This window comes from Mustela nivalis, assembly GCF_964662115.1.
Source record: "Mustela nivalis genome assembly, chromosome: 10".
NCBI lineage: Eukaryota > Metazoa > Chordata > Mammalia > Carnivora > Mustelidae > Mustela > Mustela nivalis.
In genome coordinates, this window is record NC_139029.1 from 95,793,811 (window position 1) to 95,821,661 (window position 27,851).

The following is a 27,851-nucleotide window of genomic DNA, read 5'->3' on the forward strand; positions in this document are numbered from 1 at the left end:
GAGGCACAGGATGCACCCTGAGCCTGGGTGGGGAAGCTACAGGGCCAGGTGAGGGCCGAGCAGCGGGACAGGGGTCGGGTCCTGGGTCTTGGCACACATGACCACCCTCCTGCATGCAACTTCGTCTGGTCCCAAACTGTTCTCAGAGGCTAGTAGAATTAGCCCCTCCTCCATCAAGGGAAGTTCTCCTTGATGCCCTTCTGGATCCCTACTGACTGACTCGATGGGTCTTGCACTTCATTCTTAGCAACCTGTCCCAGGAAATGGGAGATGGAGGGGAGTGGATGGAGCCAAGCAATGTTCTTCCCAGGGGCGTCTCTGATAGGGTCTGCCTGCCCTTCCCTACAGCCAGGGCTACGTATGCTCACCTTATTCTTTTTGCGGTGGTTGATCTCATTGCCCTGGAAAGTAGACAACCATTGTCCTTCAGAAAGAGGCCCCCGGTCAGTCCTAGCACCTTACACCCACCCGTTCTGAGGCTGCGCGTAGGCCAGGACCCCGGAGTGGGCCGCCAAGCCACACACACAATGAGACTGGGGTTAGGGCAAGCCCTGGGGTCCAGAGGAAGGAAGACTGGGGGATGGTGAAAGGGCTCCCGGTCAGCACCCTGCAGCACAACACTCTGTGGTGACTGAAGGGAGCGGCAGACGCCTCAGGCAGGCAGGATCTGCTGGGCTCCTGAAGTGTGGCTGATGTGCAGGGTCCTGACTTCACTGTCCCCGACAGGCAAGGTCTGAGGGAGAGGCTGCAGCCCATGCACACAGAGCGCATGCAGCTTCACCTTCAGGATGCGCTGGTGCTTCCCCAGTCTTGGGCCACCCGTCTGGGTGCAGACTCCCTTCCCTCAGCACTGAGATGGGCGCAGACTCCCTTCCCTCAGCACTGAGATGGGCAAGAGATGCCAGTTCTTAGGGGCGGCTGTGAGGCTGTGGGGAAGGGAGGTCTCCGAAGGACTCAGAGCTCAGGGCTCAGTCCGGGGACTCTCTGCTCCCTGTCCTCAGGACTCTGGTCCCTCCTCCACAATCCTCAGGCTCACCCACCTCCAGGTAGTCCTCCATTGCTGTATCAAGCACCACCAGGTCGGAGAGGAAAGTGCCAAGGTATGGGACGACACCCTGTGTCATGAGGGGTAGGTTTGGGATGAGTCCCTGCTGTCTGGTGCCCACAGGGGCCCTCCCCGAAAAGACTTCAGCGTCCTGGCCCACCCCACTTTCCCACATGGAAAAGGGCCTAGGACCCTTAGTTGCTTCCCCTGGATTCGCTTTCCCCTCACCCTCCCAGAACATCAGACTCCTCCTAATCCCCTCCAGGGCCTGCTTTTTGAAATTCAAAAAACCCCCTGGCTATGGAGCCCCGGGCCCCTCCCCAGCCCCAAATCCATTCTCTACCCAGCCTGCTAGACTCCTTCCTCCTGGTCCCCAGGAAAGAAGACATTGAGCAACTGTGGCGGCAGGCAGGAGGTGGAGCTGGAGTGGCAGGTCCCACCTGTCCTGATCTGGACGCTTCTAGCCCTCAGGGAGGAGCCCCTCTCCCCTGGCCTTGGAGGCCCTGTCCCTCAGGCACACTCACCTTCTTGGGCAGCCCCTTCCGCGCTCTCTGCAGCTGCCTCACCAGGCTGGCCAGTTTGTTCGAGGGCCGCTTCTAGAGGGCCACGGACAAGATCCTTGAGAGCAGAATAGCCTCAGTCCCCTTGCGCCCACCGTCTTTGACTGCAGACCCTAGACGTCCGACCTACGTCTGCTGATACTGACGCTCCATTCCCCTGAAGCATGCCACGAGTCCTTCTAGAACAATCTCAGCTCCCCCATTCAGTCCATGGGGGACCTGGAGCTTGGAGCCTGGCCTCCCTGAGCCTGTTTTCCCATGGGCAGAAGGGGGAACTCCACCTACCTCCTGTGGTCTCCTGAGCACTCAGGATCCTCTTAGGATCATCATTTTTGTGGCCCACAACCCATCCCCACCCCATCTGTGAGCAGGGGCCTGTCCTCTGGGCTGTCCGCGTTCATGTGGGCCCCCATGTGGACCTTCTCGATGGATGGACACAGAGAGACCTGAAATCTAGCCTAGGGAGTCTGGATGGGCAGCACCCGCTTGTCCCAGCCCCAGGGGGAATCTTCAGCCCAGGCTGTCAGCACATTCCTGCCAAAGGCTTCTGCTCCCCGAGGAATGCTTCAGGCCATTCCCTACTTCATCCACACAGGATCACGCCTCCTCCCACCCCTCTCCTGTCCTTGGAGCCCTGCACCTCCCGTGCTACCTTGATGAGTAGTTCCCTGCCCTGGGGGTTGCCTTCTGTGCAGAGCTGTTGGAATGTTCGGAAGCTCTTCCTGAAGAGAGGGAAAGAAGTTAGGCTCAGGGGAGTCCTAACGTGGCAGGGTAGAGTGCGAGTCCCTTTTCTTGGAGCAGCCCCGCATGTCCACGGGGCTGGCTGAGGGTTTGCTCTGGGCTGCTCTGAGCACTGGGGTCTTCGTAGGACATGGGAGGGCGTTCTCCTGGGCGTCCCCCTGGGCGTCCCTTCCCAGCTTAATTGAACAGCTCGGTTTGGGTGGGGTTCTGGCTGAACCATGGGCAGAGACTTCAGTGGCTGCCAAGTCACCACGTGGAAATATGGAATTCAGCTGAGGCCAGGGTGGGGCATGGAGGACATTGGATTTCTCAAGCAGGAGGCCTGGTGGCCTGTTCCCCAGGAAGGCTGAGAGGAGCAGCCCCGGGCCCAGGTCCTTTGGTCAGGGTTTGCTGCCTCCCAGGAGGTCCAAGCTGACTGAGGGGGGCAAAGGACAGGCCTGTGGGAGATCCCGCCTCCATCCTGGCCCCTCCTGCAGAGAAGCCTCCTCACCTGGAAACGTTGTCCCATGTCCTCTGCAGGCGGTGGATGGAGGCACTCTGCAGAGCCGCCAGGATGGCACGCAGGGAGGAGTAGTTCCCTAGGATCTGACAGGCCTGGGGGAGGGAGGAGAAGGAGCTGTCAGTGGGAGAGCAGGAGCCCCAGATGCTCGAGAGCTTTAGTGCCCCCCTCGGTTTAGGGCTCCCCCACGGGTGAAGCTGATGTCCAGGGAGCTGCAGAAGGGCACAGGTCAGCCCTAAAGAGGAACACTGCTGGCGAGAGGGAGGATTTTCCCTCACTGCAAAGGAGGCGTCACGTGGGAACTGAGCGTCCCAACGTTGGGCCATGCCCCCGGGAGGAAGAGCCTAGGGACCACAGGCCTTAGAGCAGGGCCTTCAGCCCTGAGAAGGGAGCGAGACAGAAGAGCAGTTCCCGAGGCTCAGGCGAGCCTCAGGGAGCTGGGCCTCCCACAGCATACCTTGGCCACCCGGATCCAGTGGCCCACCACCACGGCCCTGTCCCGGGCTGTCATGCTTGGGTCGCCAAGGCACGTGGTGACGATGCAGCTGGCCACAGCATTGAAGTGGGCGATGGTGGCCCGGACTGTGGGTGCCAGGTGCTCGATGCCAGGCCTGTTCCTCCGGGACCAGACGGAGCCCAGGCACTGATGGGGCACCACCTTCTTGAACAGCTCCTAGGGGACAGGGGGAGGTGTGTTGAGCCCCACACATGTTCGCCCATGCAAGACTCATGTCCTCGGGAGGGGTCCCAGGTCAGAGCTGGAGCTCAGGAGGCTGCGAATGTGGCCGGAGCCTGCTTAGAGAGCCTGCATTTCATGCCCCTCTTCTTCTCCGAGGGAAGCCAGTGCGGGATGCCCCAGGAGCCAAGAGAGGCAAGGGAAGGGAGGAAGGCGTGTGCACCCTGATCATTCCATGTCCAGGGGGCCGCACCAGGTGGTGCTCCCAAGGGGGCATCTCCTCCTCCAAATGCTCATCCCTGCGGTCCCTGTCTCCTTACAGGTGCCCATTGTCACCTGGTGGCTGAAAGCATGGCTTTCCGTGTCTAGCCTGTCCTTCAGGACGCATCAGATGCCTAAGCCAGGTTGATGGTGCTCAGGCTCCCAGGCAGATGGGTGGGCGACCCATGGACGGGATTGCACACAGGGAGCTGCCCTCCTCCCCGCGGGGGACCAGAGCCTTCCCATTTACGGGCTCTCGCTTCTGAGTCATTGCATCTGCGTGGTACCTCTGCCTCAGTCCTTCTCAGTGCCTGTCTCCACAGTCCGCAGCTGGACAGTGAAAGCTCAGGTCTAAAAACCCTGATGGGTTTCCCCGGTCGGTTAGGGCTGCAGCTGAGATCTGGCCCTATATCCTAGGAGTCCACATCAGGGAAAAGCCGGTATAGGGCAGCGGAGAGCAGAAGAAAAGCCGGCCCTGCCCTCCTACCCTGGGGGCCCAGCTGCTCACCGCATCCATGTAGGTGAGCTGCTCTGCCACCAGCTTGGGAGGGAAGTCCAGGAGGTCAGGCTCCTTCTCTTTGAGCTGCTTCTTGGGTTGGCAGGATGCCTCTGCGGCTGGAGTGGGCTCAGTGGCACCTGCGACAGCTGGCGTGCAAACTCCCAGGCAAGCCGATGGCCCAGCCGTCTGTGCCTCAGGACCCGGCGACCATCCGTAACCTAGGAGCCCCTGTTCCAGTTCTGGAGCAGCCGGTGGAGGGGAGGCTGGCTCGGACCCTGAAGGTGATGGCTGATGCAGAGCCAGGGTTGCCTCTCGCTCCATGGGAGGCTCTTTGGCCGGCTCAGCTGCTGGAACGCGTCGCATAGCGGACACGGGGGTGGGAGTAAGGGGAACGATTCAGCCACATCACTGACACTCCATGTGCCTTTCCCTGAACAGGACGGATCCCATGGCCTTTCAAGGAATACCCAGCCCATGAGCCCCATCCCAGATGGCCTTCCCAGCTTGCAATGCCCCTTACCCTCCGCCTCAGCCTCTGTGAGCTGCAGAAGTTCCCGCTGCCTCAGCGGAACGGGGGCATGGGTGTTTAGGTCCCGGTCATGCCACGTGACGTGCACATAGGCCCCCTTGACCTCCACATGGGCAGTGTGCAGGGACTGCCCGATATCCTGCCGTGTCTGCTCAGGCCAGGTTCCCAAGATGGGACACAGAGTGCTGGGGAAAGTCAAATGTGGGGCAGAGTCAGAGACCTGGCCTTCCCTTCCTTTTCCACGCTACTTCCACAGCACCATCCTTTCGGTGTGGGCCCCACAGAATGGCGCCAGCCCACTTGCAACCCCTCTGGAGCTGTCCTTGCTGACTGCTGACCACGTGGGATGAGGGAGGGACCTCCCATAGGTCTGTCCTTTGGCCCCTCAGTCATGCATCCTCCCTGCAGACCAGTGTCTGGGCTTTGGTTGGAGGCCGACGGGTGAGTGGTCCGGTCCCCACCCTTTCTGTCCTTGGCCCCACTTGTGGTGGTCAGCGGAGGTGGATATGGATAGGGGCAGGCGGAGCAAGAATGGACCATCCAAGGGATGGCTGTTGTAGGCACCAACTCAGCCCACAATGGGCTCTGCTTCCCAGAGTGCTTGGCATCCCGTCCACACCTCTCTCGGACTCTTTGGCCTCTTCAGAGGAAGCTGCCCCACTAAGCTCTCCCATGGAAATCGAGAGTCCTGGGAGATCCATGGTTCTGAACATCCCTCGCCAGCAACATCCCCTGTCGCCTCCCACCCTGCTCTGTGGAGGCAGCAGGACCTCCTCTGGCACCCAAAGACCTATCCTGTTCTTCCTTGATCGTAGAGTGCATCCTCGTGGTCCCAAGAGAGGTGGATCCATTCATCCCTAGAGTAGGTCACAGAGATGCCCCATCTGATGAACGCTAGACATGCGTGCTTAGGATGTGGAGAGTGCCTATGTGACCCTGGGACGAGAATGGAGACCCAGACATTGTCTCTACGTTACCCATTCACTGCTCTTGGTGACTAGAGAGAGCCTGCATTCCTAGGTGCTTAAGAGCCATGATTGAATGAAATCATCCCAAACAGGACTTTGCAAATCCTGAGTGGCCCTTGGGCTGCTCTGCCTGCTCCCAGTGTCCCCTCGACCTGGGCACATAAAGGACCACAGTCAGGACCAGCTAGATGGCATCTCAGAGGTCCTTTGCCAATAGGAAAGCTGCCAGCTTTCCGTTTCCTTTCTCTAGACCCAGAAGGACCACAGGCCTGTGAGGGTTGAGCCTGAACGCGTCTTCCCTGGAGAGGGAAATGTTCAGCGCGAAGACGCCCAGCATGTCCAGCAGCCCTTTCTGCAGAGCCGGGCCCCAGAGAGGCGCGTGCCATGTTTCCTCCCATGACTCCCTGCAGTCGCCCTACGAGGTTCATCCTCTTAGCACCTCCACTTTTCCGGACAGGAGAGGGAAAGTCAGAGAGGTGCAGTGACATTCCCAAGTCCTACAACTAGTAGACGGAAGGCTCCCCCTTGTGCTGGCTATGAGGTGGGCACTCACCGAGGGAACTGGTGATCCCGGACCTGCCGGGCTGACGGGAACATCTGATAGATGGAGAACATGGTGGTGACGATTGAGAGGCTTCTATCCGGGAAGGATAGCAGCAGGGAATGTCTCCATCTCTGCACTGTGCCTTGTTTGAGCTCCAGCATCGTGCAGGCCTCGTCCGGGGACAGGGATGATGCCTTTTCCAGCAGGCAGACAAGGGGGCGGGGTGGGGAGCAACATAGTCAGCTTCAACGCCGTGAAGCCCCAGGAAGAGCAGGGTCTGGAGCTCAGACTGCATCCTCCCATCCCTTTGGGAACTTGGGCAAGACGACGAGGGACTTGTGTGCCCACCCAGAAAAAAGGTTCTTGGCTGAAAACCTAAAACCAACCTCCAAAGGACCCATCTAGGCTTAAATGTACTGGTGACTTCAACATGTGTGGTTCGCTGGACAGCAATAGCCTGTCTGTCTCTTCCTAGCCCGTATGAAGATCTGTATGTGTATGCCATGGAGTCATGAGGAAGGAGCCCTACTGTTGAGAGGAGAAAAGAGAGGTTGAGAATCTCCAAGCCTGCTCAAGGTCATCCGCGTTGGGTCTGAGATCTGTCCAAAGCATGGGCTACATGGCATTTCGCCTATGCTGATGCGGTTTGGCCTGTTGCTGTCAGGGGCAGAAAGGTTCAGGGGGAAACCACCTTCCTTGGCAGGCCCCAGGGCAGCCAGTTGTGTCTAGTCTGGGCTGTGGGCTGGCCCCGGTCATCTCTGGGTCCTGAGACTGGCCATGAACCTGGGCCCGTTCTCACCCCAGACCAGGACTGGATGTTGTTGGTGGCCTGAGGTCCCTGCTGCTTGTCAAGGGAGATGGAGTAGCTGAAGCCTTGCAGCAGCTCATGCCAGAGCCAGCTACCTGGGCCAGGAGGCATCGGAGGCCTTCCACCCAATCTTTGGGTCTACGGTCTGGCAGATGGAGTGACCCAAATCATCTGTGAGGACCCTTGAGGTGCCCTTTCCTTGCAGCATTGCTGGAATGGCAAGCAGTTTGAGTCACGTCAAGTTCCAGCAGCAATGCTAGACCGAGTCACTGTAGCAGACCACGTCCTTTAGAAAGGGGGACTGTGAGGACCTAGAGGGAAAGAGCCTGTGAGCTGGTGGACCTCCTAGGATTCGATGTGTTCTGAGAGTTGATACATTCCAGAAAGACCTGTAGAATGGCTTGATCCCACCGGCCCTTTTGTAGGTTCAATCACCCTATCTGGTATGAGGCTTTAGAAGGGCGTGGGCCAGTTCTCCAGAACCCAGCTGGGTTCTCCACTTGTTAGCTGGCATGAGTAGGGAAAATCGTAAAACCCGTGGGAAAAGGCCAAGATACTCATGGCTTTGTGAAAAGCAACACAAGGCCAGAGGAAAGAAATCAAAACAACTTCCCCTCATGCCACGGAAAGCATTCACTCTATTCTCTACCAGTCCCACGTAGGTGAAGAGTGTCTTCCTCCCTTACTTACCCATAGGTGTGGCATATGTGCGGAGGTGTGGGTTACTCTGGGGTGGGGCCGGTGGAATAGTCAAGTGGAAACACTCTGGGAAGGCCCCAGGTTTGTCCCCATCGTTGCATGGGGGCCCTGGGTGTGGAGGAGCTTCTTCCTATTCTCACCTCAGAGCAGCACTGATCCTGGGTGGCCTGGGACACCTGACCCTTGTCCAGCGAGTTGGAGTCGTTGAAGTCCCCAGCCAGCTCATTCACAGTCTCTGGGGTGCAGCTCTGAAAAGGCAGTGCCCCATAGACACAGGGCCAAGAGCCATTAGCAGCCTCCCGGAACATTGCCACCAGGGGACACCCCCACTAGACATCGTGTTCTCCAGTTCAGGCTAAGAGGGATGGCTGAAAAGACATTGAGCAAGGACGTAGCCAGAGGACACTCTAAGGCTCATGACTACCATGAGCCTTATCATTGTGTCACCCTCCCCTTTTCATCCAGCCTGCTATGACCTGGGGTATGAACATGACAGATGGGTCCAGCCTCCAACACCAGGCAGCTTGCTTCTGCCCAGGAAGGGCATATCCCTCATCCCCTGTCCCCACTTCTAAAAACACACACACACACACACACACACACACACACACACACACAAACAGGGAGAGAGAGAGAGAGAGAGAGATGCGCTCCCACACAGTAAGGGACAGTGGTGTGTGCCCGCTGAGGTGGGACCACAGTTGTTGCCCACTCTCCAGTGGGCTGCCCCGAGCTGCCTTGTGTTACCTGTTGGTGTCTCCGGCCCCATGACCAGAAGCTTTGGAAAAGAGGGCTGAAGCACTGTCTGCAACTGCAGTCATGTCTCTGGCTCTGGGCTCCTGTGGGCCCAGCACCCCTGGAAGTAGGAAGACAACAACTGAACATGGTGTTCTGTCGAAGGTCTCCACTCAAGTGTGCTGGAGAGCAGGTTGCCCTTTGAAAGTGGGTGCCTGGTTGCCAGAGTTCTAAGTTCAGTTGGGGCCTATCATGAAGAATATGAGGTCACGCTTTCAGGATTCTAATACCTGGGGCCCTTCCTAAAGTCACCCCCTCTCTGCAGCCCCTTCACTTGGCTCTTGACCTCTCTTCCCCGGGACTGTACACAATGAGCCAAAAGTGCCAGAGGCACCATGCTCTGGAATTGGCACTCAGGTCCTCCCTTTCAGGAGACAGAGCTGAAGTCAGACGTTTGTTCTCTGTCCTTTCCCACTCCTGTGTCCTCAGTCATTGTGTGTCTCCCCTAGTGCCCACATTCCCAACCTGCATAGTGGGGACCAGGGAGAATCTAGTTCCTTGGGACATCTTAGGGTGTATGTAGACCGTATTTGTGGTATGTGTGCGACGGTGTCACGGAAAATCAGAGGCACACATAGAAGGCCAGATGAATTGCAGGAAGGGGTGGGACGTGGCCTGGAGGAACGCTGCGAGGAGGCCTGGGTCCCGGCTTTGTGTCGTTTTGGAACCGTCCCTTTCCCTCTTGGCGTCATTATAATGGGGCACCATGATGGGGTGGAAATGCACGAAGATGCAGACTTTGTCATCCTCGGTAGTGAAACGGTTCAGTTGTTTCCCACATAGCTTTAGAAGGAGACCTCTTTCCCTCGTTCTGGTATATGAGGGGAGCAGCCTTCACAGTGGCTCCCAGGGATCCTGACCTGTGGTGGAGGCATCACTCTGCAAGCTCTGGGTGGTTAGCGAGTGGCTTCTGAGCCACGCGATGTACTTACTCAACGTGATGAAATAGCATGCCTCGTGTTTCTCTAGATGTCAGGCAAGGAGTTTCGCACTTCCTAGTTTCTTTGCTCATGGTCCACTTCTCCCTTGTTCCCCTTTTCTTCTCGGAATCTGAAGCGAAAAACATGCCCAGATGGTTGGCGCTGCCATCTATCGAGGCTCACAGTGCCAGGATCGGAGGCAGTGGCAAGGCCAACATGCGCCCAGAAACTCAGATTCTGAGTTGAATGGCTCCCCGAATGATGGGTGCTAAGTTGGGGAAAATCCTCTGCTAGTCCAGCCTCAGTTACAACCACGGGCTCACAAGTATGGTGATGTGGAGGAAGCATGCGGAATTGTGCCTCCATTCCTCTTCTGCAACAACTGTGGGGCATTCAGTCCATGCATTTGAAGATGCAGGGTATTGGGGCAATGCCGTTGCAGAGGGACAAGAGATCGCTACCTGTCTCCCAGGCCTGAGGCCCTGTCCCTGCCTTCCTCACCACCCTCTGCTCTGCTCCCAGTTGCTCTCCAGCCACACTGGATGCCTCTTTCATGTCCTCTGGCCAAACCAGCTTCTGGTAGTGAGGCTCTAAGGCAGAGGTGCCTTCCCTCTTCATGACACAGGGCAGCCAGACTTGTGTGGGACTAGCTCCCTTGTTTTTATTCTGTCCTCAGCGCTGTCCCCCTCAGTGAGGCCTTTCGGGCCTTTCTCTCCAATGACTCTGCAGCCTTCTTTCAGAGTATTCTTCGTTTGTCTCACGGAACGCTTGCTCTTTTCTTTCGCATGGCACTGTTTGGTGCGTTGGTCCATCTCTAGACTGTGGGACCCTCCATACTGTGTTGCACAGTGACTTGTGCCAGTGTGCATTCCCACGGATGGTGTCCAAGGGTTCCCTGTTCTCCCTGTCCTCACCGGCATTTGTTAGCTCCTATGCTCCCAACCAACAATCTACCGTAGGATCCCAGAGTTCCACGCCTGGGAACATACTCCTAGACAGCCAAGGAATATGGCCAAGAACTCCCTGCGCCCACCCCCATGGTCAGGAATCCTTGTGAACACCGCTTATTCTGGTCATCCTTTTAGGGCCTAGGAACATGAAGTCATTGTGTTGTGTAGCTGAGACGTGCACAGTGCTCGATGTCAGTTCTTTCAATCCAACTGGGGCCGAAAATATTTTACTATTCATAATGAGCCTCGGGAAAGTTGACTTGGTAAAGGAATGACACGTAAGCAAAACTGGAAACAGCAGAAGCTAAAGTCAGTAGATGACGACAGGCATAGGAACACCCAAGCCCTTGCATCAACAATGGGTTCTGAGTGGGGGGAAAAAATCAGGGAAGGAAAAATCAAGCAGACGAAGGAGAATGTTCAGTTTGGGTTCTGTTTGAAAACATGATCAAGGAATAACAGGTCTCAAGAAATTAACTCTGAAAAATACCTTCTCACATAAAGTTGTCCCGGGTGGGGCAATTCTGTCTTTCAACCTCGAAGTAGGCACAGAAGGACATTTTGTTGGCTCCATGTTGTCTCAAGGAAAATGGCAGAAGTCGAATGGCTGAGAGAGGACCTACCTGGAAAGGGTATAAAGGGCCAGATGAAATGGTCCTGTGTTCATTTCTCCATCTTTGCAGCTTTTCAGTGCAATTTATTTTTAGGTCGTGAAGTCCATGAAGTTCACGGAGTACATTCTAAATGTCTTAAAAAGCATTAATGTCTTTGTCCCAAGCTCCCTGGAACCCACCTTCCCATCTCCTTGGCATCTTGTCCATCTAAAGCTCTTTAGCATGCGTCAGACTCTTCCCGCGAGCGCCTCCTTCCAGCCCTTGGCAAACACCATTCTACTTTCTGTCCTTCGGAGTCCACTCTAGGTAGGTCCTAAGAGTGGAGTCCAAGTTGGTTATCTTCATGCATACTCCTCTCACTTAGCACACCCTCCTCAACGTTCGCCCACGGGGTGGCGCATGTCAATGTTTTTGTCCTCTTTAGCGAATGAATACTATCCCAACGTCTGTATATACAACATCTGTTCCTCCCTGGACAGATACTTGGATTGCGTTCATGGGTTAGCTTTTAGGAACCATGCTGCCATGAGAAGGTGTGCTCAGATAAGTCTCCAGGACCATACTATCCTGTTCATGAATGTGGGTACCTAGCACAGAAGGGCAAGTACTAAAACACATGGTAGTGCGAAAGTTGATTTTTTAAAAACGGTTTATTTATTCATTTGTCAGCGTGAGAAAGAGGCATGCAGAAGCAGGAGAAGTGGCAGGCAGAGCAGGCAGGGGAGAAGCAGGCTCCCGGCTGAGCAAGAAGCCCGATGTGGGACTCCATCCCAGGATCCTGAGACCTCAACAGACTGAGCCACCCAGGTGTCCCACTCAAGTTGATTTTTGTGAAGAGCTGTCATACTGATTTCACAAGCATGCCCTTAAACATTCCTACCACACCCAATCAGCAAGGTTCCTAATTCTCTTTATCTTTGCCATGGCTTGGTCTTTTCCTTTCTCCCGAGTGTTTTGTTTTGTTTTGTTTTGCTTTGTTGTGTTTTGTTTTGTTTTTCTTTTTCCATGGGGAGCCAACCTCATGGATTCATAAAGGTATCTCATTGCTTGCAATTTCCTTCCTTGCGTATAGCTTTGAGGTTATGTCTCTTGCCCATGTGTACATTCACACATCACATTTGACTTGTTTTTCTCTTGTTGTTGATGTTGTTGAGTTCCTGGGATCTCTAGATATTGTGGATATTGAGAACCTGCCAGATCCATGGTTTGCAAACATGCTTTCCCGACTTCTGGACTGTGCTTTCCCTTGGTTGATAACGTCATTCAAGTCACAAAGATTTTAAGTATCCTGAATGTCCAGGGTGTGAGTTTCCTTTTCTTTTCCATCCTGTGCCTTGCAGGTCGTATCCATGAAATCATTGCACAATCCTGTTTTGTGAAGGTGAGGAAGATGGATGCTGCGGCGCTCGGAATTCAGAGAGGAAACAGGATCGCTGGTGGAGGCAGGCAGCAGCAGGAACTGGAGACGCACAGGCCTAATGCTGGGGTCCTGACCAGATGCGATGGCGCGATGATAGGAATAGGTACCTTGGGCGAGCAGGAGCCGTGTACTGGAAATGGTACCCTGCCCATTTGGGGCACCACTGTGTGTGGTGATGGCAGCAGTGAGACATAGGACTGGACATGTCCCCAAGCTCAGCCCTTCTTCAAAGGGAGCCTTTTATTGCCACCTGCTCCAGTCCTGTTTGAAGGGTTTCTTAATCCGACGAGGGACATAGATTTATTCCACGACAAAGGGTGATGATAGTGGTGTGGTGACACCTGTCTCCGAGGAACTTCTCATCCCTCTATCATGAGCCACTGTGACAGGTGAGCCACTGTCTGGAGTCAGCCGCCAAGAAGGGGTTCGAATGCCTCAAGGACACTGGGAACAACCTCCAAGAGGGACCAGTCTGTCATTGCCATGCTGAGCTGAATTCAGGTAAGACCTTTGTACCCTTGTTGTGTGTTCCCAGTTCATGGTCACGTAGTTCTGCAGGTTCTTCTATGGGAGAGAGGGCAGGGCCGTGTCTGAAGGGGAGCTGGAGAGCTCTGGCACGTCCACGACTGAGATGGAGACTTTGCCCCTAGTCATCCCTCAAGTGAACAAAGGGATGGATGTCATGCAGCATCCACCTTCCAGCCAGTACTATTCATGCCACCTTTCTGGAAAACTTGTAGTGAGGCCCTTGGAAAGGTTGGGGGGGGGCGCACCTGTAGTCACTCCTGTGGCACATAGGGATATTACCTGCTTGGGGTGAGTCACCTTGAAGAAAAAAAGGGTTTGCCCCCTGTCAAGAGTGCTCCGAAATGACTAGAAGGGCATGAGGACTGCAACTGGTGAAAGCCTGTTTGAAAAACCTCTTTAGGGCTGAAAGGGGTAGAATGTCCTGAGCATTGCCTTTTCGTGAATAGGCTATGTCATTTCCTTGCTTGAGGGAAGAAAAGAAATCATCCCGTATTTTCCACATTGAAAATCAAGGAAACACAGAACCTTGGATTGTATTTTGTTGTTGTTGTGGAAAGTCAGTAAGCCACCGTACAGTTCCTCATCAGCTTCCGAGGTAGTGCCCAGCTGTTCATCAGTTGCGTTTCACCCCCAGTGCTCATCCCATCGCATGCCCTCCTTTATGCTCCTGCCCGAATTGTCCCATACCCGCACCCACCTCCCCTCCAGCAACCCTCTGCTTGTTTCTTTGCTTTTCTTTTTAATTTAATTTTTCTTTATTTTCAGGATAACAGTATTCATTATTTTTGCACCACCCCCAGTGCTCCGTGCAATCCGTGCCCTCTATAATACCCACCACCTGGTACCCCGACCTCCCACGCCCCCGCCCCTTCAAAACCCTCAGATTGTTTTCCAGAGTCTATAGTCTCTCAAGGTTCACCTCCCCTTCCAGTTTTCCCTAACTCCCTTCTCCTCTCTAACTCCCCATGTGCTCCCTGCTATTTGTTAGGCTCCTCTGCTTGTTTCTTAGAGAAGAGCCTCGCATCGTTTTTCTCCCTCTCTGGTGGCTTCCCATTCAGTTTTCCCTCCCTTCCCCTGTGATTATCAAATGGCTTCATGCATAGGTGGAACTTAAGACCCAGGGCAGGGGATCCCAGTGGGCTTTCTTTCAGTGAGGTTATTGTGTACCTTCCCATGTTTGGCCGCATTTCGCTTTTCCTGGGAACTGACCCATTCCAGTGATATGTGTCCATTGTGTGTGGGGGGACGGGGGTTCTTCATTCTTGCTCAGGGAGTTGGGATCCTGATGCTGGTGTCAGGAGAACCTCCTCTGTGTTCCTGTTCCACTGGTGCCCTTTGGGGCCTCCCTTTCCTTCTCTGGAAGACGATGAGAGATCCAGTTGTGCAATGTTTTCCAGAAGGCCCTTTAGCTCAGTCTTCCAGGGGCTAGAAATAGCCAGCTTTGGTTTAGTCCACCAAACACGGGGTAGCAATATTCCCTTCAACTACTCCATGAGGACACACAACCAAGGAGAATGGAAATACCAGAGGAGCGTAGCTCCAAGGGGACGTCGGTGAAATGCTTTTACGACAGCCAATATCATAGGAAGGTGTGTGTTTTCTGTGATCACAGAGGTGGGCACTGGCCTTTCCATATCAACAGATGTCACTTTTGTCTTTGGGCTCTTTCACTGATCTTTAAGGTGCATTCACGTACAGCCTGAGGAGACCTGATTGGGAAACTCTCAGAGCGTAATCTCATTTTGGTCTCCTAATACCCACCTTTCAAAGACAATTTTGAAAATACAGTCTAATGGACGTACAGTATTTTCGTCGTTTCAGTTGAAGAGTAGGGATTCAGGAATTCTGTATGTGACTCGGTGCTCAGCACAGTAAGTGTCTTCTTAATCCCCACCCCCTCTTCCACCCATCCGCCCACCTGGTTCCCAACAGTATGTTCCCTATATTTGAGCCGGTGTTTTTGATTGCCTCTGTTTCCTGATTCCCTTTATTCTTTTCTGTTTCTGAAAAGTCACACATGAATCAAAGCCCATGTTAACAAAACACCCACGGTTCGGTCCACAGTGGCTCCCAGGGTTCCCCATCCCTGCTCTGTACCTGCCTGTCTCTCCTCTGAGCGGTTGCTGAAAGGTTTCTGACCAAGGGAACATAGGGCAAGAGATGGTCTTTGACAGCTTCAAGCTTTCATGACCAAACCCGTTGTCACTTCCCTGGGACTCTCTTGTGTTCCATCGCTTTCTGCCCAGTATCCCGGAACTTCGCAAGCCAGCACTGGTGTTTCGAATGGCCTTGCACAGAGGCCACAGTGGAAGCAGCGTAGGAGTGCCCAGGCTACTAGGGAGAAAGGGACTCAAGCTCAGGATTTCGCTTCCACTGAACAAACTGTCTTTCCTGCCATCCTGCCTCCCTATACTCTGGAGGAGAAGAGGAGGAGAGGCCTGTGGGGGTGGACCAAGCCCTGCCTGGCTGTTGATCTTCCTGACAATCAAACACCTCTTTGTGGCTGCCAGACGGTTGCGCATCGATCTCTTCCTGGTGGTGAAAGAGAGGACGTTTTGTCCACTGGTCCGCTGGCAAGTTGTCTCTCCGTGTGCTCCGGGGACAGGTGGCCGGGGCATTAGCTGCGAGCATGCTGGAAGTGCAGAGTGTCAGGTCCCTCCCAGGGGTACTCAGTCGGAATCTGCCCTTTGCCGAGAAACCCTGGGCATCAGAGCCTGAGAGGGTCGTCCCCCCAAAAGCACTGTGGAATGTTCCACAGAGGGAGCGCTAATGGGCCACCTTGATCCACCAGTGGGGAAGGGGTGGTTGTTTCCTGGGCCCTTTGGGCCATTTCTCTCTGCCGAGAACCCCCTGAAGGGTTGATTCCCCAGTGGCCCTGGTGGGGATGGTCCTGGGAGAAAGGAAAGAACACCCCCCAGGCTGGGACTTAGAGTCGAGATGGAAGCTAAGCCTGCACCCAACAGCAGGAGCTCCAACTCGCCCAGGCTGAGCGACTGCTCAGGAGCTCTGTGTTGTGCTTTGGCTAGGTCCTTATGTGTCAGCTGATGGTATTGGGGATTTTTCTTGTGGTGCTGGATCCTGTCTTCTTAGATTCCCTGGCGCTGTATCTGCAAGGTTGGGGACCCTTGGCGTGTCCTTTTGCTTCCATGTAATTTTGGACATCCTCTTTGGATTCCGGGTTGACCCAGTGCTGGTTGGGTAGCATGTAATTGAACTTCCATGGATTCGTGGTCTCTCCAGGGTTGCTCTTAGGGTTCATTTGGCGTTCCGTAGCATCGTGCTGAGAAAAGATGCGTGGGATGATATCCATCTTTTGGAGTTTGTTGAGACTTGGGTTGTGCCCTAACGTGTGATCTACTCTGGAGAATGTTCCATGTGCACTGGAAATCCAGCACTGCGGATGCTGCGGTTTCAGGGTGGAAGGTTCTGCATCTACGTGTTGAAACGGGTGCATCCCTCAAAGCCATAGATTCCCTGTTGATTGTCAGTTTGGATCCTGTGTCCATTAGCAGATGTGGGGTGTTAGAGTCCCCCACTGCATGGTACGGCTGTCAAAGGTGACTTTATGTTTGTTATGCACTGTTGGATGCCTTTGGGTGCTCCCATGGTGCGTGTCTACATATTTCGAGATGTTCTCTCCTATTACATGGCCTCCCTTGCGAGGAAGTAGTGTCCTTCTCTGTGGCTTCGTACCTCCCCCCTTTGGTTCAGAGTCTGTTGTGTCTGGAGAGAAGGATTCCTACCCTTGCTTCGTTTCGCATCCATTTGCATGATAGACGCTTCTCCCCTGCTCACATTCCATGTGTGTGTTGGTCTACCGCGTCAGGCGAGTTCCCCATTTCAGACAAGTGAGTGGAACATGGGTGTGTCACCTGGTGGATGATGGAGACCAGGGACTTCAGAACCACCTGGACCTGACAGTGCCCTTGGCCAGCCAGGAGAGTGTGGGGTTTCTCTGGTCAAGGATCTGAACCTTTATCCTGGCAAGGGAGAACCAATCTCTGCTCCATCAGGCCCCAGCCAGGGAGCAGTGGCTACCATGGACCTGACCAAGAGGGTCAGGGGCCTGAAGGGCCCCACAGCCTTGCCAAGAACTGCGTAAGGAAATGCAGGATGGCTGGACATCCTAGCTCCTAGGTCAGCATAGACGTGAATAGAGCCAGAGACACCTCCCAGTTTCTTTCGTTTTTCTCCAGCCTCACCCAAAAGAAGCAGGGAAAAGGAATCCAGAGATCCTGGATAAGGATCCCAGGGGGATTCCAGTCTTGGTAAAGGGTGAACCTGGAGAGCCTCTAGGGAAACTGAGGACGGGACGTCCTGCCTGCCCTTCTTCCATTTACAAAATATCTTCCTCAGATTTTGGAGCTTCCACAGGCAGGGTTGAATCTCTTTGCATGTGTTTTCCCTACATCGTGCTGATGCAATTCAGGAGACTGAACTCGACAACCGTCAGTCCCAAATACTGGGTCCAAACCCGCACAAACACACGCACACGTAGCATATCCCCAAGGAAGCAAGACATCGTCCTCCTTGCTTTAGAGGGTAGAGTAGCAGCCCCTCTCCTGGGCAGCACATAGTTCTGGGGAGGGGAAGGAACTCTCCAGGACTCGCCTGGTCAGGGTTTGTTGCCTTCCTGGGGAAGGACCTGCAACGTCTCCATCTCAGGGGTCCTGAGGTCTGTGTCTGCTGTTTGCCCAGATGCCTGACACAGAAATGAACCTGTCCTCTGAGGAAACGGCATTGGGAGGTGCCACCAGTAATGAGTAGTGCCACCAGAAGTGAGGAGGGCTGGCTCCTCTCCTTTCTGCCCCATTGAATAGCTGCTGACTCTGTAAGATTTCTGGGTTCAGGAATGAAGAAGAGAGTCTGTACACGTTGTACATTACCGTAGGAAATAAAAGAACCAAACGCACACGTGGGCAGGTAGAGGAGAAAATAAAAACCTTTATTATTATTATTATTATTATTATTATTATTATTATTATTATTACTACTACTACTATTATTATTTGGGTAAGAAAACTTTAATCCCAAGGGTTCTCATTCCTTTTTGTTGTTGTGGTGGTGGTGGTTGTGGTTAAATAACAACCCTTTAATTATATTCAATATTGCCCCTTCCAGAACAAGTAATTCTGTAGGGGAGAGGAAGGGGTGTTGAGCAGCGGATGGGGCTCGTGCACCACAAGTAGCCCAGGGGCCGAGGGGCAATCCTTGGCTCAGCCAGTGTGCACGGGTTCAGGTCTGATGGTGGCTGTAGCCAGTGGTCCTGGTGCTTGTGTTCTGCTGGCCAGCTAGGACCGCGGCTCCAGCTGGCATGACAGGTTGTAGCTAAGGACAGAGGGACACCTGTGAGTTGAGCAGCAGCTGGCATTCAGGAGTCCCTCCCAGGGTTTTCCCACAGCTGGTGTCTGGCTGCCCAGGGAGCCCTAGAAGGAGGATCCCAGGCGGGGCCAGCAGAAAGAGTCCACCCCGACGTCGCCTGACCCAGCTCCTGAGTGGGCCTCACCTGTCCTCCTCGCTGAGCCGCTCCACAGCCCAGAACCAGGCCGTGAATGGATGCTGGGGCTCTAGGCAGTAATTCTCTGCCGCCGCCTGGAGCAGCATGATGTCCGTGAGGACTCGGTATTCCTGGGCCGGGACAGAGGCACAGGATGCACCCTGAGCCTGGGTGGGGAAGCTACAGGGCCAGGTGAGGGCCGAGCAGCGGGACAGGGGTCGGGTCCTGGGTCTTGGCACACATGACCACCCTCCTGCATGCAACTTCGTCTGGTCCCAAACTGTTCTCAGAGGCTAGTAGAATTAGCCCCTCCTCCATCAAGGGAAGTTCTCCTTGATGCCCTTCTGGATCCCTACTGACTGACTCGATGGGTCTTGCACTTCATTCTTAGCAACCTGTCCCAGGAAATGGGAGATGGAGGGGAGTGGATGGAGCCAAGCAATGTTCTTCCCAGGGGCGTCTCTGATAGGGTCTGCCTGCCCTTCCCTACAGCCAGGGCTACGTATGCTCACCTTATTCTTTTTGCGGTGGTTGATCTCATTGCCCTGGAAAGTAGACAACCATTGTCCTTCAGAAAGAGGCCCCCGGTCAGTCCTAGCACCTTACACCCACCCGTTCTGAGGCTGCGCGTAGGCCAGGACCCCGGAGTGGGCCGCCAAGCCACACACACAATGAGACTGGGGTTAGGGCAAGCCCTGGGGTCCAGAGGAAGGAAGACTGGGGGATGGTGAAAGGGCTCCCGGTCAGCACCCTGCAGCACAACACTCTGTGGTGACTGAAGGGAGCGGCAGACGCCTCAGGCAGGCAGGATCTGCTGGGCTCCTGAAGTGTGGCTGATGTGCAGGGTCCTGACTTCACTGTCCCCGACAGGCAAGGTCTGAGGGAGAGGCTGCAGCCCATGCACACAGAGCGCATGCAGCTTCACCTTCAGGATGCGCTGGTGCTTCCCCAGTCTTGGGCCACCCGTCTGGGTGCAGACTCCCTTCCCTCAGCACTGAGATGGGCGCAGACTCCCTTCCCTCAGCACTGAGATGGGCAAGAGATGCCAGTTCTTAGGGGCGGCTGTGAGGCTGTGGGGAAGGGAGGTCTCCGAAGGACTCAGAGCTCAGGGCTCAGTCCGGGGACTCTCTGCTCCCTGTCCTCAGGACTCTGGTCCCTCCTCCACAATCCTCAGGCTCACCCACCTCCAGGTAGTCCTCCATTGCTGTATCAAGCACCACCAGGTCGGAGAGGAAAGTGCCAAGGTATGGGACGACACCCTGTGTCATGAGGGGTAGGTTTGGGATGAGTCCCTGCTGTCTGGTGCCCACAGGGGCCCTCCCCGAAAAGACTTCAGCGTCCTGGCCCACCCCACTTTCCCACATGGAAAAGGGCCTAGGACCCTTAGTTGCTTCCCCTGGATTCGCTTTCCCCTCACCCTCCCAGAACATCAGACTCCTCCTAATCCCCTCCAGGGCCTGCTTTTTGAAATTCAAAAAACCCCCTGGCTATGGAGCCCCGGGCCCCTCCCCAGCCCCAAATCCATTCTCTACCCAGCCTGCTAGACTCCTTCCTCCTGGTCCCCAGGAAAGAAGACATTGAGCAACTGTGGCGGCAGGCAGGAGGTGGAGCTGGAGTGGCAGGTCCCACCTGTCCTGATCTGGACGCTTCTAGCCCTCAGGGAGGAGCCCCTCTCCCCTGGCCTTGGAGGCCCTGTCCCTCAGGCACACTCACCTTCTTGGGCAGCCCCTTCCGCGCTCTCTGCAGCTGCCTCACCAGGCTGGCCAGTTTGTTCGAGGGCCGCTTCTAGAGGGCCAAGGACAAGATCCTTGAGAGCAGAATAGCCTCAGTCCCCTTGCGCCCACCGTCTTTGACTGCAGACCCTAGACGTCCGACCTACGTCTGCTGATACTGACGCTCCATTCCCCTGAAGCATGCCACGAGTCCTTCTAGAACAATCTCAGCTCCCCCATTCAGTCCATGGGGGACCTGGAGCTTGGAGCCTGGCCTCCCTGAGCCTGTTTTCCCATGGGCAGAAGGGGGAACTCCACCTACCTCCTGCGGTCTCCTGAGCACTCAGGATCCTCTTAGGATCATCATTTTTGTGGCCCACAACCCATCCCCACCCCATCTGTGAGCAGGGGCCTGTCCTCTGGGCTGTCCGCGTTCATGTGGGCCCCCATGTGGACCTTCTCGATGGATGGACACAGAGAGACCTGAAATCTAGCCTAGGGAGTCTGGATGGGCAGCACCCGCTTGTCCCAGCCCCAGGGGGAATCTTCAGCCCAGGCTGTCAGCACATTCCTGCCAAAGGCTTCTGCTCCCCGAGGAATGCTTCAGGCCATTCCCTACTTCATCCACACAGGATCACGCCTCCTCCCACCCCTCTCCTGTCCTTGGAGCCCTGCACCTCCCGTGCTACCTTGATGAGTAGTTCCCTGCCCTGGGGGTTGCCTTCTGTGCAGAGCTGTTGGAATGTTCGGAAGCTCTTCCTGAAGAGAGGGAAAGAAGTTAGGCTCAGGGGAGTCCTAACATGGCAGGGTAGAGTGCGAGTCCCTTTTCTTGGAGCAGCCCCGCATGTCCACGGGGCTGGCTGAGGGTTTGCTCTGGGCTGCTCTGAGCACTGGGGTCTTCGTAGGACATGGGAGGGCGTTCTCCTGGGCGTCCCCCTGGGCGTCCCTTCCCAGCTTAATTGAACAGCTCGGTTTGGGTGGGGTTCTGGCTGAACCATGGGCAGAGACTTCAGTGGCTGCCAAGTCACCACGTGGAAATATGGAATTCAGCTGAGGCCAGGGTGGGGCATGGAGGACATTGGATTTCTCAAGCAGGAGGCCTGGTGGCCTGTTCCCCAGGAAGGCTGAGAGGAGCAGCCCCGGGCCCAGGTCCTTTGGTCAGGGTTTGCTGCCTCCCAGGAGGTCCAAGCTGACTGAGGGGGGCAAAGGACAGGCCTGTGGGAGATCCCGCCTCCATCCTGGCCCCTCCTGCAGAGAAGCCTCCTCACCTGGAGACGTTGTCCCATGTCCTCTGCAGGCGGTGGATGGAGGCACTCTGCAGAGCCGCCAGGATGGCACGCAGGGAGGAGTAGTTCCCTAGGATCTGACAGGCCTGGGGGAGGGAGGAGAAGGAGCTGTCAGTGGGAGAGCAGGAGCCCCAGATGCTCGAGAGCTTTAGTGCCCCCCTCGGTTTAGGGCTCCCCCACGGGTGAAGCTGATGTCCAGGGAGCTGCAGAAGGGCACAGGTCAGCCCTAAAGAGGAACACTGCTGGCGAGAGGGAGGATTTTCCCTCACTGCAAAGGAGGCGTCACGTGGGAACTGAGCGTCCCAACGTTGGGCCATGCCCCCGGGAGGAAGAGCCTAGGGACCACAGGCCTTAGAGCAGGGCCTTCAGCCCTGAGAAGGGAGCGAGACAGAAGAGCAGTTCCCGAGGCTCAGGCGAGCCTCAGGGAGCTGGGCCTCCCACAGCATACCTTGGCCACCCGGATCCAGTGGCCCACCACCACGGCCCTGTCCCGGGCTGTCATGCTTGGGTCGCCAAGGCACGTGGTGACGATGCAGCTGGCCACAGCATTGAAGTGGGCGATGGTGGCCCGGACTGTGGGTGCCAGGTGCTCGTTGCCAGGCCTGTTCCTCCGGGACCAGACGGAGCCCAGGCACTGATGGGGCACCACCTTCTTGAACAGCTCCTAGGGGACAGGGGGAGGTGTGTTGAGCCCCACACATGTTCGCCCATGCAAGACTCATGTCCTCAGGAGGGGTCCCAGGTCAGAGCTGGAGCTCAGGAGGCTGCGAATGTGGCCGGAGCCTGCTTAGAGAGCCTGCATTTCATGCCCCTCTTCTTCTCCGAGGGAAGCCAGTGCGGGATGCCCCAGGAGCCAAGAGAGGCAAGGGAAGGGAGGAAGGCGTGTGCACCCTGATCATTCCATGTCCAGGGGGCCGCACCAGGTGGTGCTCCCAAGGGGGCATCTCCTCCTCCAAATGCTCATCCCTGCGGTCCCTGTCTCCTTACAGGTGCCCATTGTCACCTGGTGGCTGAAAGCATGGCTTTCCGTGTCTAGCCTGTCCTTCAGGACGCATCAGATGCCTAAGCCAGGTTGATGGTGCTCAGGCTCCCAGGCAGATGGGTGGGCGACCCATGGACGGGATTGCACACAGGGAGCTGCCCTCCTCCCCGCGGGGGACCAGAGCCTTCCCATTTACGGGCTCTCGCTTCTGAGTCATTGCATCTGCGTGGTACCTCTGCCTCAGTCCTTCTCAGTGCCTGTCTCCACAGTCCGCAGCTGGACAGTGAAAGCTCAGGTCTAAAAACCCTGATGGGTTTCCCCGGTCGGTTAGGGCTGCAGCTGAGATCTGGCCCTATATCCTAGGAGTCCACATCAGGGAAAAGCCGGTATAGGGCAGCGGAGAGCAGAAGAAAAGCCGGCCCTGCCCTCCTACCCTGGGGGCCCAGCTGCTCACCGCATCCATGTAGGTGAGCTGCTCTGCCACCAGCTTGGGAGGGAAGTCCAGGAGGTCAGGCTCCTTCTCTTTGAGCCGCTTCTTGGGTTGGCAGGATGCCTCTGCGGCTGGAGTGGGCTCAGTGGCACCTGCGACAGCTGGCGTGCAAACTCCCAGGCAAGCCGATGGCCCAGCCGTCTGTGCCTCAGGACCCGGCGACCATCCGTAACCTAGGAGCCCCTGTTCCAGTTCTGGAGCAGCCGGTGGAGGGGAGGCTGGCTCGGACCCTGAAGGTGATGGCTGATGCAGAGCCAGGGTTGCCTCTCGCTCCATGGGAGGCTCTTTGGCCGGCTCAGCTGCTGGAACGCGTCGCATAGCGGACACGGGGGTGGGAGTAAGGGGAACGATTCAGCCACATCACTGACACTCCATGTGCCTTTCCCTGAACAGGACGGATCCCATGGCCTTTCAAGGAATACCCAGCCCATGAGCCCCATCCCAGATGGCCTTCCCAGCTTGCAATGCCCCTTACCCTCCGCCTCAGCCTCTGTGAGCTGCAGAAGTTCCCGCTGCCTCAGCGGAACGGGGGCATGGGTGTTTAGGTCCCGGTCATGCCACGTGACGTGCACATAGGCCCCCTTGACCTCCACATGGGCAGTGTGCAGGGACTGCCCGATATCCTGCCGTGTCTGCTCAGGCCAGGTTCCCAAGATGGGACACAGAGTGCTGGGGAAAGTCAAATGTGGGGCAGAGTCAGAGACCTGGCCTTCCCTTCCTTTTCCACGCTACTCCCACAGCACCATCCTTTCGGTGTGGGCCCCACAGAATGGCGCCAGCCCACTTGCAACCCCTCTGGAGCTGTCCTTGCTGACTGCTGACCACGTGGGATGAGGGAGGGACCTCCCATAGGTCTGTCCTTTGGCCCCTCAGTCATGCATCCTCCCTGCAGACCAGTGTCTGGGCTTTGGTTGGAGGCCGACGGGTGAGTGGTCCGGTCCCCACCCTTTCTGTCCTTGGCCCCACTTGTGGTGGTCAGCGGAGGTGGATATGGATAGGGGCAGGCGGAGCAAGAATGGACCATCCAAGGGATGGCTGTTGTAGGCACCAACTCAGCCCACAATGGGCTCTGCTTCCCAGAGTGCTTGGCATCCCGTCCACACCTCTCTCGGACTCTTTGGCCTCTTCAGAGGAAGCTGCCCCACTAAGCTCTCCCATGGAAATCGAGAGTCCTGGGAGATCCATGGTTCTGAACATCCCTCGCCAGCAACATCCCCTGTCGCCTCCCACCCTGCTCTGTGGAGGCAGCAGGACCTCCTCTGGCACCCAAAGACCTATCCTGTTCTTCCTTGATCGTAGAGTGCATCCTCGTGGTCCCAAGAGAGGTGGATCCATTCATCCCTAGAGTAGGTCACAGAGATGCCCCATCTGATGAACGCTAGACATGCGTGCTTAGGAGGTGGAGAGTGCCTATGTGACCCTGGGACGAGAATGGAGACCCAGACATTGTCTCTACGTTACCCATTCACTGCTCTTGGTGACTAGAGAGAGCCTGCATTCCTAGGTGCTTAAGAGCCATGATTGAATGAAATCATCCCAAACAGGACTTTGCAAATCCTGAGTGGCCCTTGGGCTGCTCTGCCTGCTCCCAGTGTCCCCTCGACCTGGGCACATAAAGGACCACAGTCAGGACCAGCTAGATGGCATCTCAGAGGTCCTTTGCCAATAGGAAAGCTGCCAGCTTTCCGTTTCCTTTCTCTAGACCCAGAAGGACCACAGGCCTGTGAGGGTTGAGCCTGAACGCGTCTTCCCTGGAGAGGGAAATGTTCAGCGCGAAGACGCCCAGCATGTCCAGCAGCCCTTTCTGCAGAGCCGGGCCCCAGAGAGGCGCGTGCCATGTTTCCTCCCATGACTCCCTGCAGTCGCCCTACGAGGTTCATCCTCTTAGCACCTCCACTTTTCCGGACAGGAGAGGGAAAGTCAGAGAGGTGCAGTGACATTCCCAAGTCCTACAACTAGTAGACGGAAGGCTCCCCCTTGTGCTGGCTATGAGGTGGGCACTCACCGAGGGAACTGCTGATCCCGGACCTGCCGGGCTGACGGGAACATCTGATAGATGGAGAACATGGTGGTGACGATTGAGAGGCTTCTATCCGGGAAGGATAGCAGCAGGGAATGTCTCCATCTCTGCACTGTGCCTTGTTTGAGCTCCAGCATCGTGCAGGCCTCGTCCGGGGACAGGGATGATGCCTTTTCCAGCAGGCAGACAAGGGGGCGGGGTGGGGAGCAACATAGTCAGCTTCAACGCCGTGAAGCCCCAGGAAGAGCAGGGTCTGGAGCTCAGACTGCATCCTCCCATCCCTTTGGGAACTTGGGCAAGACGACGAGGGACTTGTGTGCCCACCCAGAAAAAAGGTTCTTGGCTGAAAACCTAAAACCAACCTCCAAAGGACCCATCTAGGCTTAAATGTACTGGTGACTTCAACATGTGTGGTTCGCTGGACAGCAATAGCCTGTCTGTCTCTTCCTAGCCCGTATGAAGATCTGTATGTGTATGCCATGGAGTCATGAGGAAGGAGCCCTACTGTTGAGAGGAGAAAAGAGAGGTTGAGAATCTCCAAGCCTGCTCAAGGTCATCCGCGTTGGGTCTGAGATCTGTCCAAAGCATGGGCTACATGGCATTTCGCCTATGCTGATGCGGTTTGGCCTGTTGCTGTCAGGGGCAGAAAGGTTCAGGGGGAAACCACCTTCCTTGGCAGGCCCCAGGGCAGCCAGTTGTGTCTAGTCTGGGCTGTGGGCTGGCCCCGGTCATCTCTGGGTCCTGAGAATGGCCATGAACCTGGGCCCGTTCTCACCCCAGACCAGGACTGGATGTTGTTGGTGGCCTGAGGTCCCTGCTGCTTGTCAAGGGAGATGGAGTAGCTGAAGCCTTGCAGCAGCTCATGCCAGAGCCAGCTACCTGGGCCAGGAGGCATCGGAGGCCTTCCACCCAATCTTTGGGTCTACGGTCTGGCAGATGGAGTGACCCAAATCATCTGTGAGGACCCTTGAGGTGCCCTTTCCTTGCAGCATTGCTGGAATGGCAAGCAGTTTGAGTCACGTCAAGTTCCAGCAGCAATGCTAGACCGAGTCACTGTAGCAGACCACGTCCTTTAGAAAGGGGGACTGTGAGGACCTAGAGGGAAAGAGCCTGTGAGCTGGTGGACCTCCTAGGATTCGATGTGTTCTGAGAGTTGATACATTCCAGAAAAACCTGTAGAATGGCTTGATCCCACCGGCCCTTTTGTAGGTTCAATCACCCTATCTGGTATGAGGATTTAGAAGGGCGTGGGCCAGTTCTCCAGAACCCAGCTGGGTTCTCCACTTGTTAGCTGGCATGAGTAGGGATATCGTAAAACCCGTGGGAAAAGGCCAAGATACTCATGGCTTTGTGAAAAGCAACACAAGGCCAGAGGAAAGAAATCAAAACAACTTCCCCCCATGCCACGGAAAGCATTCACTCTATTCTCTACCAGTCCCACGTAGGTGAAGAGTGTCTTCCTCCCTTACTTACCCATAGGTGTGGCATATGTGCGGAGGTGTGGGTTACTCTGGGGTGGGGCCGGTGGAATAGTCAAGTGGAAACACTCTGGGAAGGCCCCAGGTTTGTCCCCATCATTGCATGGGGGCCCTGGGTGTGGAGGAGCTTCTTCCTATTCTCACCTCAGAGCAGCACTGATCCTGGGTGGCCTGGGACACCTGACCTTTGTCCAGCGAGTTGGAGTCGTTGAAGTCCCCAGCCAGCTCATTCACAGTCTCTGGGGTGCAGCTCTGAAAAGGCAGTGCCCCATAGACACAGGGCCAAGAGCCATTAGCAGCCTCCTGGAACATTGCCACCAGGGGACACCCCCACTAGACATCGTGTTCTCCAGTTCAGGCTAAGAGGGATGGCTGAAAAGACATTGAGCAAGGACGTAGCCAGAGGACACTCTAAGGCTCATGACTACCATGAGCCTTATCATTGTGTCACCCTCCCCTTTTCATCCAGCCTGCTATGACCTGGGGTATGAACATGACAGATGGGTCCAGCCTCCAACACCAGGCAGCTTGCTTCTGCCCAGGAAGGGCATATCCCTCATCCCCTGTCCCCACTTCTACAAACACACACACACACACACACACACACACACACACAAACAGGGAGAGAGAGAGAGAGAGAGAGAGATGCGCTCCCACACAGTAAGGGACAGTGGTGTGTGCCCGCTGAGGTGGGACCACAGTTGTTGCCCACTCTCCAGTGGGCTGCCCCGAGCTGCCTTGTGTTACCTGTTGGTGTCTCCGGCCCCATGACCAGAAGCTTCGGAAAAGAGGGCTGAAGCACTGTCTGCAACTGCAGTCATGTCTCTGGCTCTGGGCTCCTGTGGGCCCAGCACCCCTGGAAGTAGGAAGACAACAACTGAACATGGTGTTCTGTCGAAGGTCTCCACTCAAGTGTGCTGGAGAGCAGGTTGCCCTTTGAAAGTGGGTGCCTGGTTGCCAGAGTTCTAAGTTCAGTTGGGGCCTATCATGAAGAATATGAGGTCACGCTTTCAGGATTCTAATACCTGGGGCCCTTCCTAAAGTCACCCCCTCTCTGCAGCCCCTTCACTTGGCTCTTGACCTCTCTTCCCCGGGACTGTACACAATGAGCCAAAAGTGCCAGAGGCACCATGCTCTGGAATTGGCACTCAGGTCCTCCCTTTCAGGAGACAGAGCTGAAGTCAGACGTTTGTTCTCTGTCCTTTCCCACTCCTGTGTCCTCAGTCATTGTGTGTCTCCCCTAGTGCCCACATTCCCAACCTGCATAGTGGGGACCAGGGAGAATCTAGTTCCTTGGGACATCTTAGGGTGTATGTAGACCGTATTTGTG

At 55.8% G+C, this 27,851-nt stretch overlaps 1 protein-coding gene and 1 long non-coding RNA gene across 2 annotated transcripts in view; one reads left to right on the top strand and one right to left on the bottom strand.

Moving 5' to 3' along the window:
- Positions 1-18: 18 nt before the first annotated feature.
- LOC309842243 (ral guanine nucleotide dissociation stimulator-like) lies at positions 19-3,389 on the bottom strand. Its single transcript, XM_082686188.1, has 6 exons — positions 3,303-3,389; positions 2,837-2,940; positions 2,258-2,327; positions 1,570-1,641; positions 1,041-1,115; positions 19-401 (listed from the first exon to the last, which is right to left on the bottom strand). The coding sequence occupies exons 1-6, from the start codon at positions 3,354-3,356 to the stop codon at positions 174-176; spliced, it is 603 nt and encodes a 200-aa protein (XP_082542314.1). The 5' UTR covers positions 3,357-3,389; the 3' UTR covers positions 19-173.
- Positions 3,390-12,451: 9,062 nt separating this feature from the next.
- Positions 12,452-27,851, top strand: part of LOC309842813 — a 42,658-nt gene continuing 27,258 nt past the window's right edge. The window contains exon 1 of the long non-coding RNA XR_014299783.1: positions 12,452-13,029. This is a non-coding gene — a long non-coding RNA (uncharacterized lncRNA). The remainder of the gene's footprint in view (positions 13,030-27,851) is intronic.

Coding starts and splice junctions, on each gene's coding strand:
- LOC309842243 (XM_082686188.1), bottom strand. CDS start 3,356: ATGACAGCCCGGGACAGGGCCGTGGTGGTGGGCCACTGGATCCGGGTG. Junction 1,116..1,569: donor GGAAGGGGCTGCCCAAGAAG/GTGAGTGTGCCT, acceptor CTCATGACACAG/GGTGTCGTCCCATACCTTGG. Junction 402..1,040: donor CAATGGAGGACTACCTGGAG/GTGGGTGAGCCT, acceptor TCTACTTTCCAG/GGCAATGAGATCAACCACCG.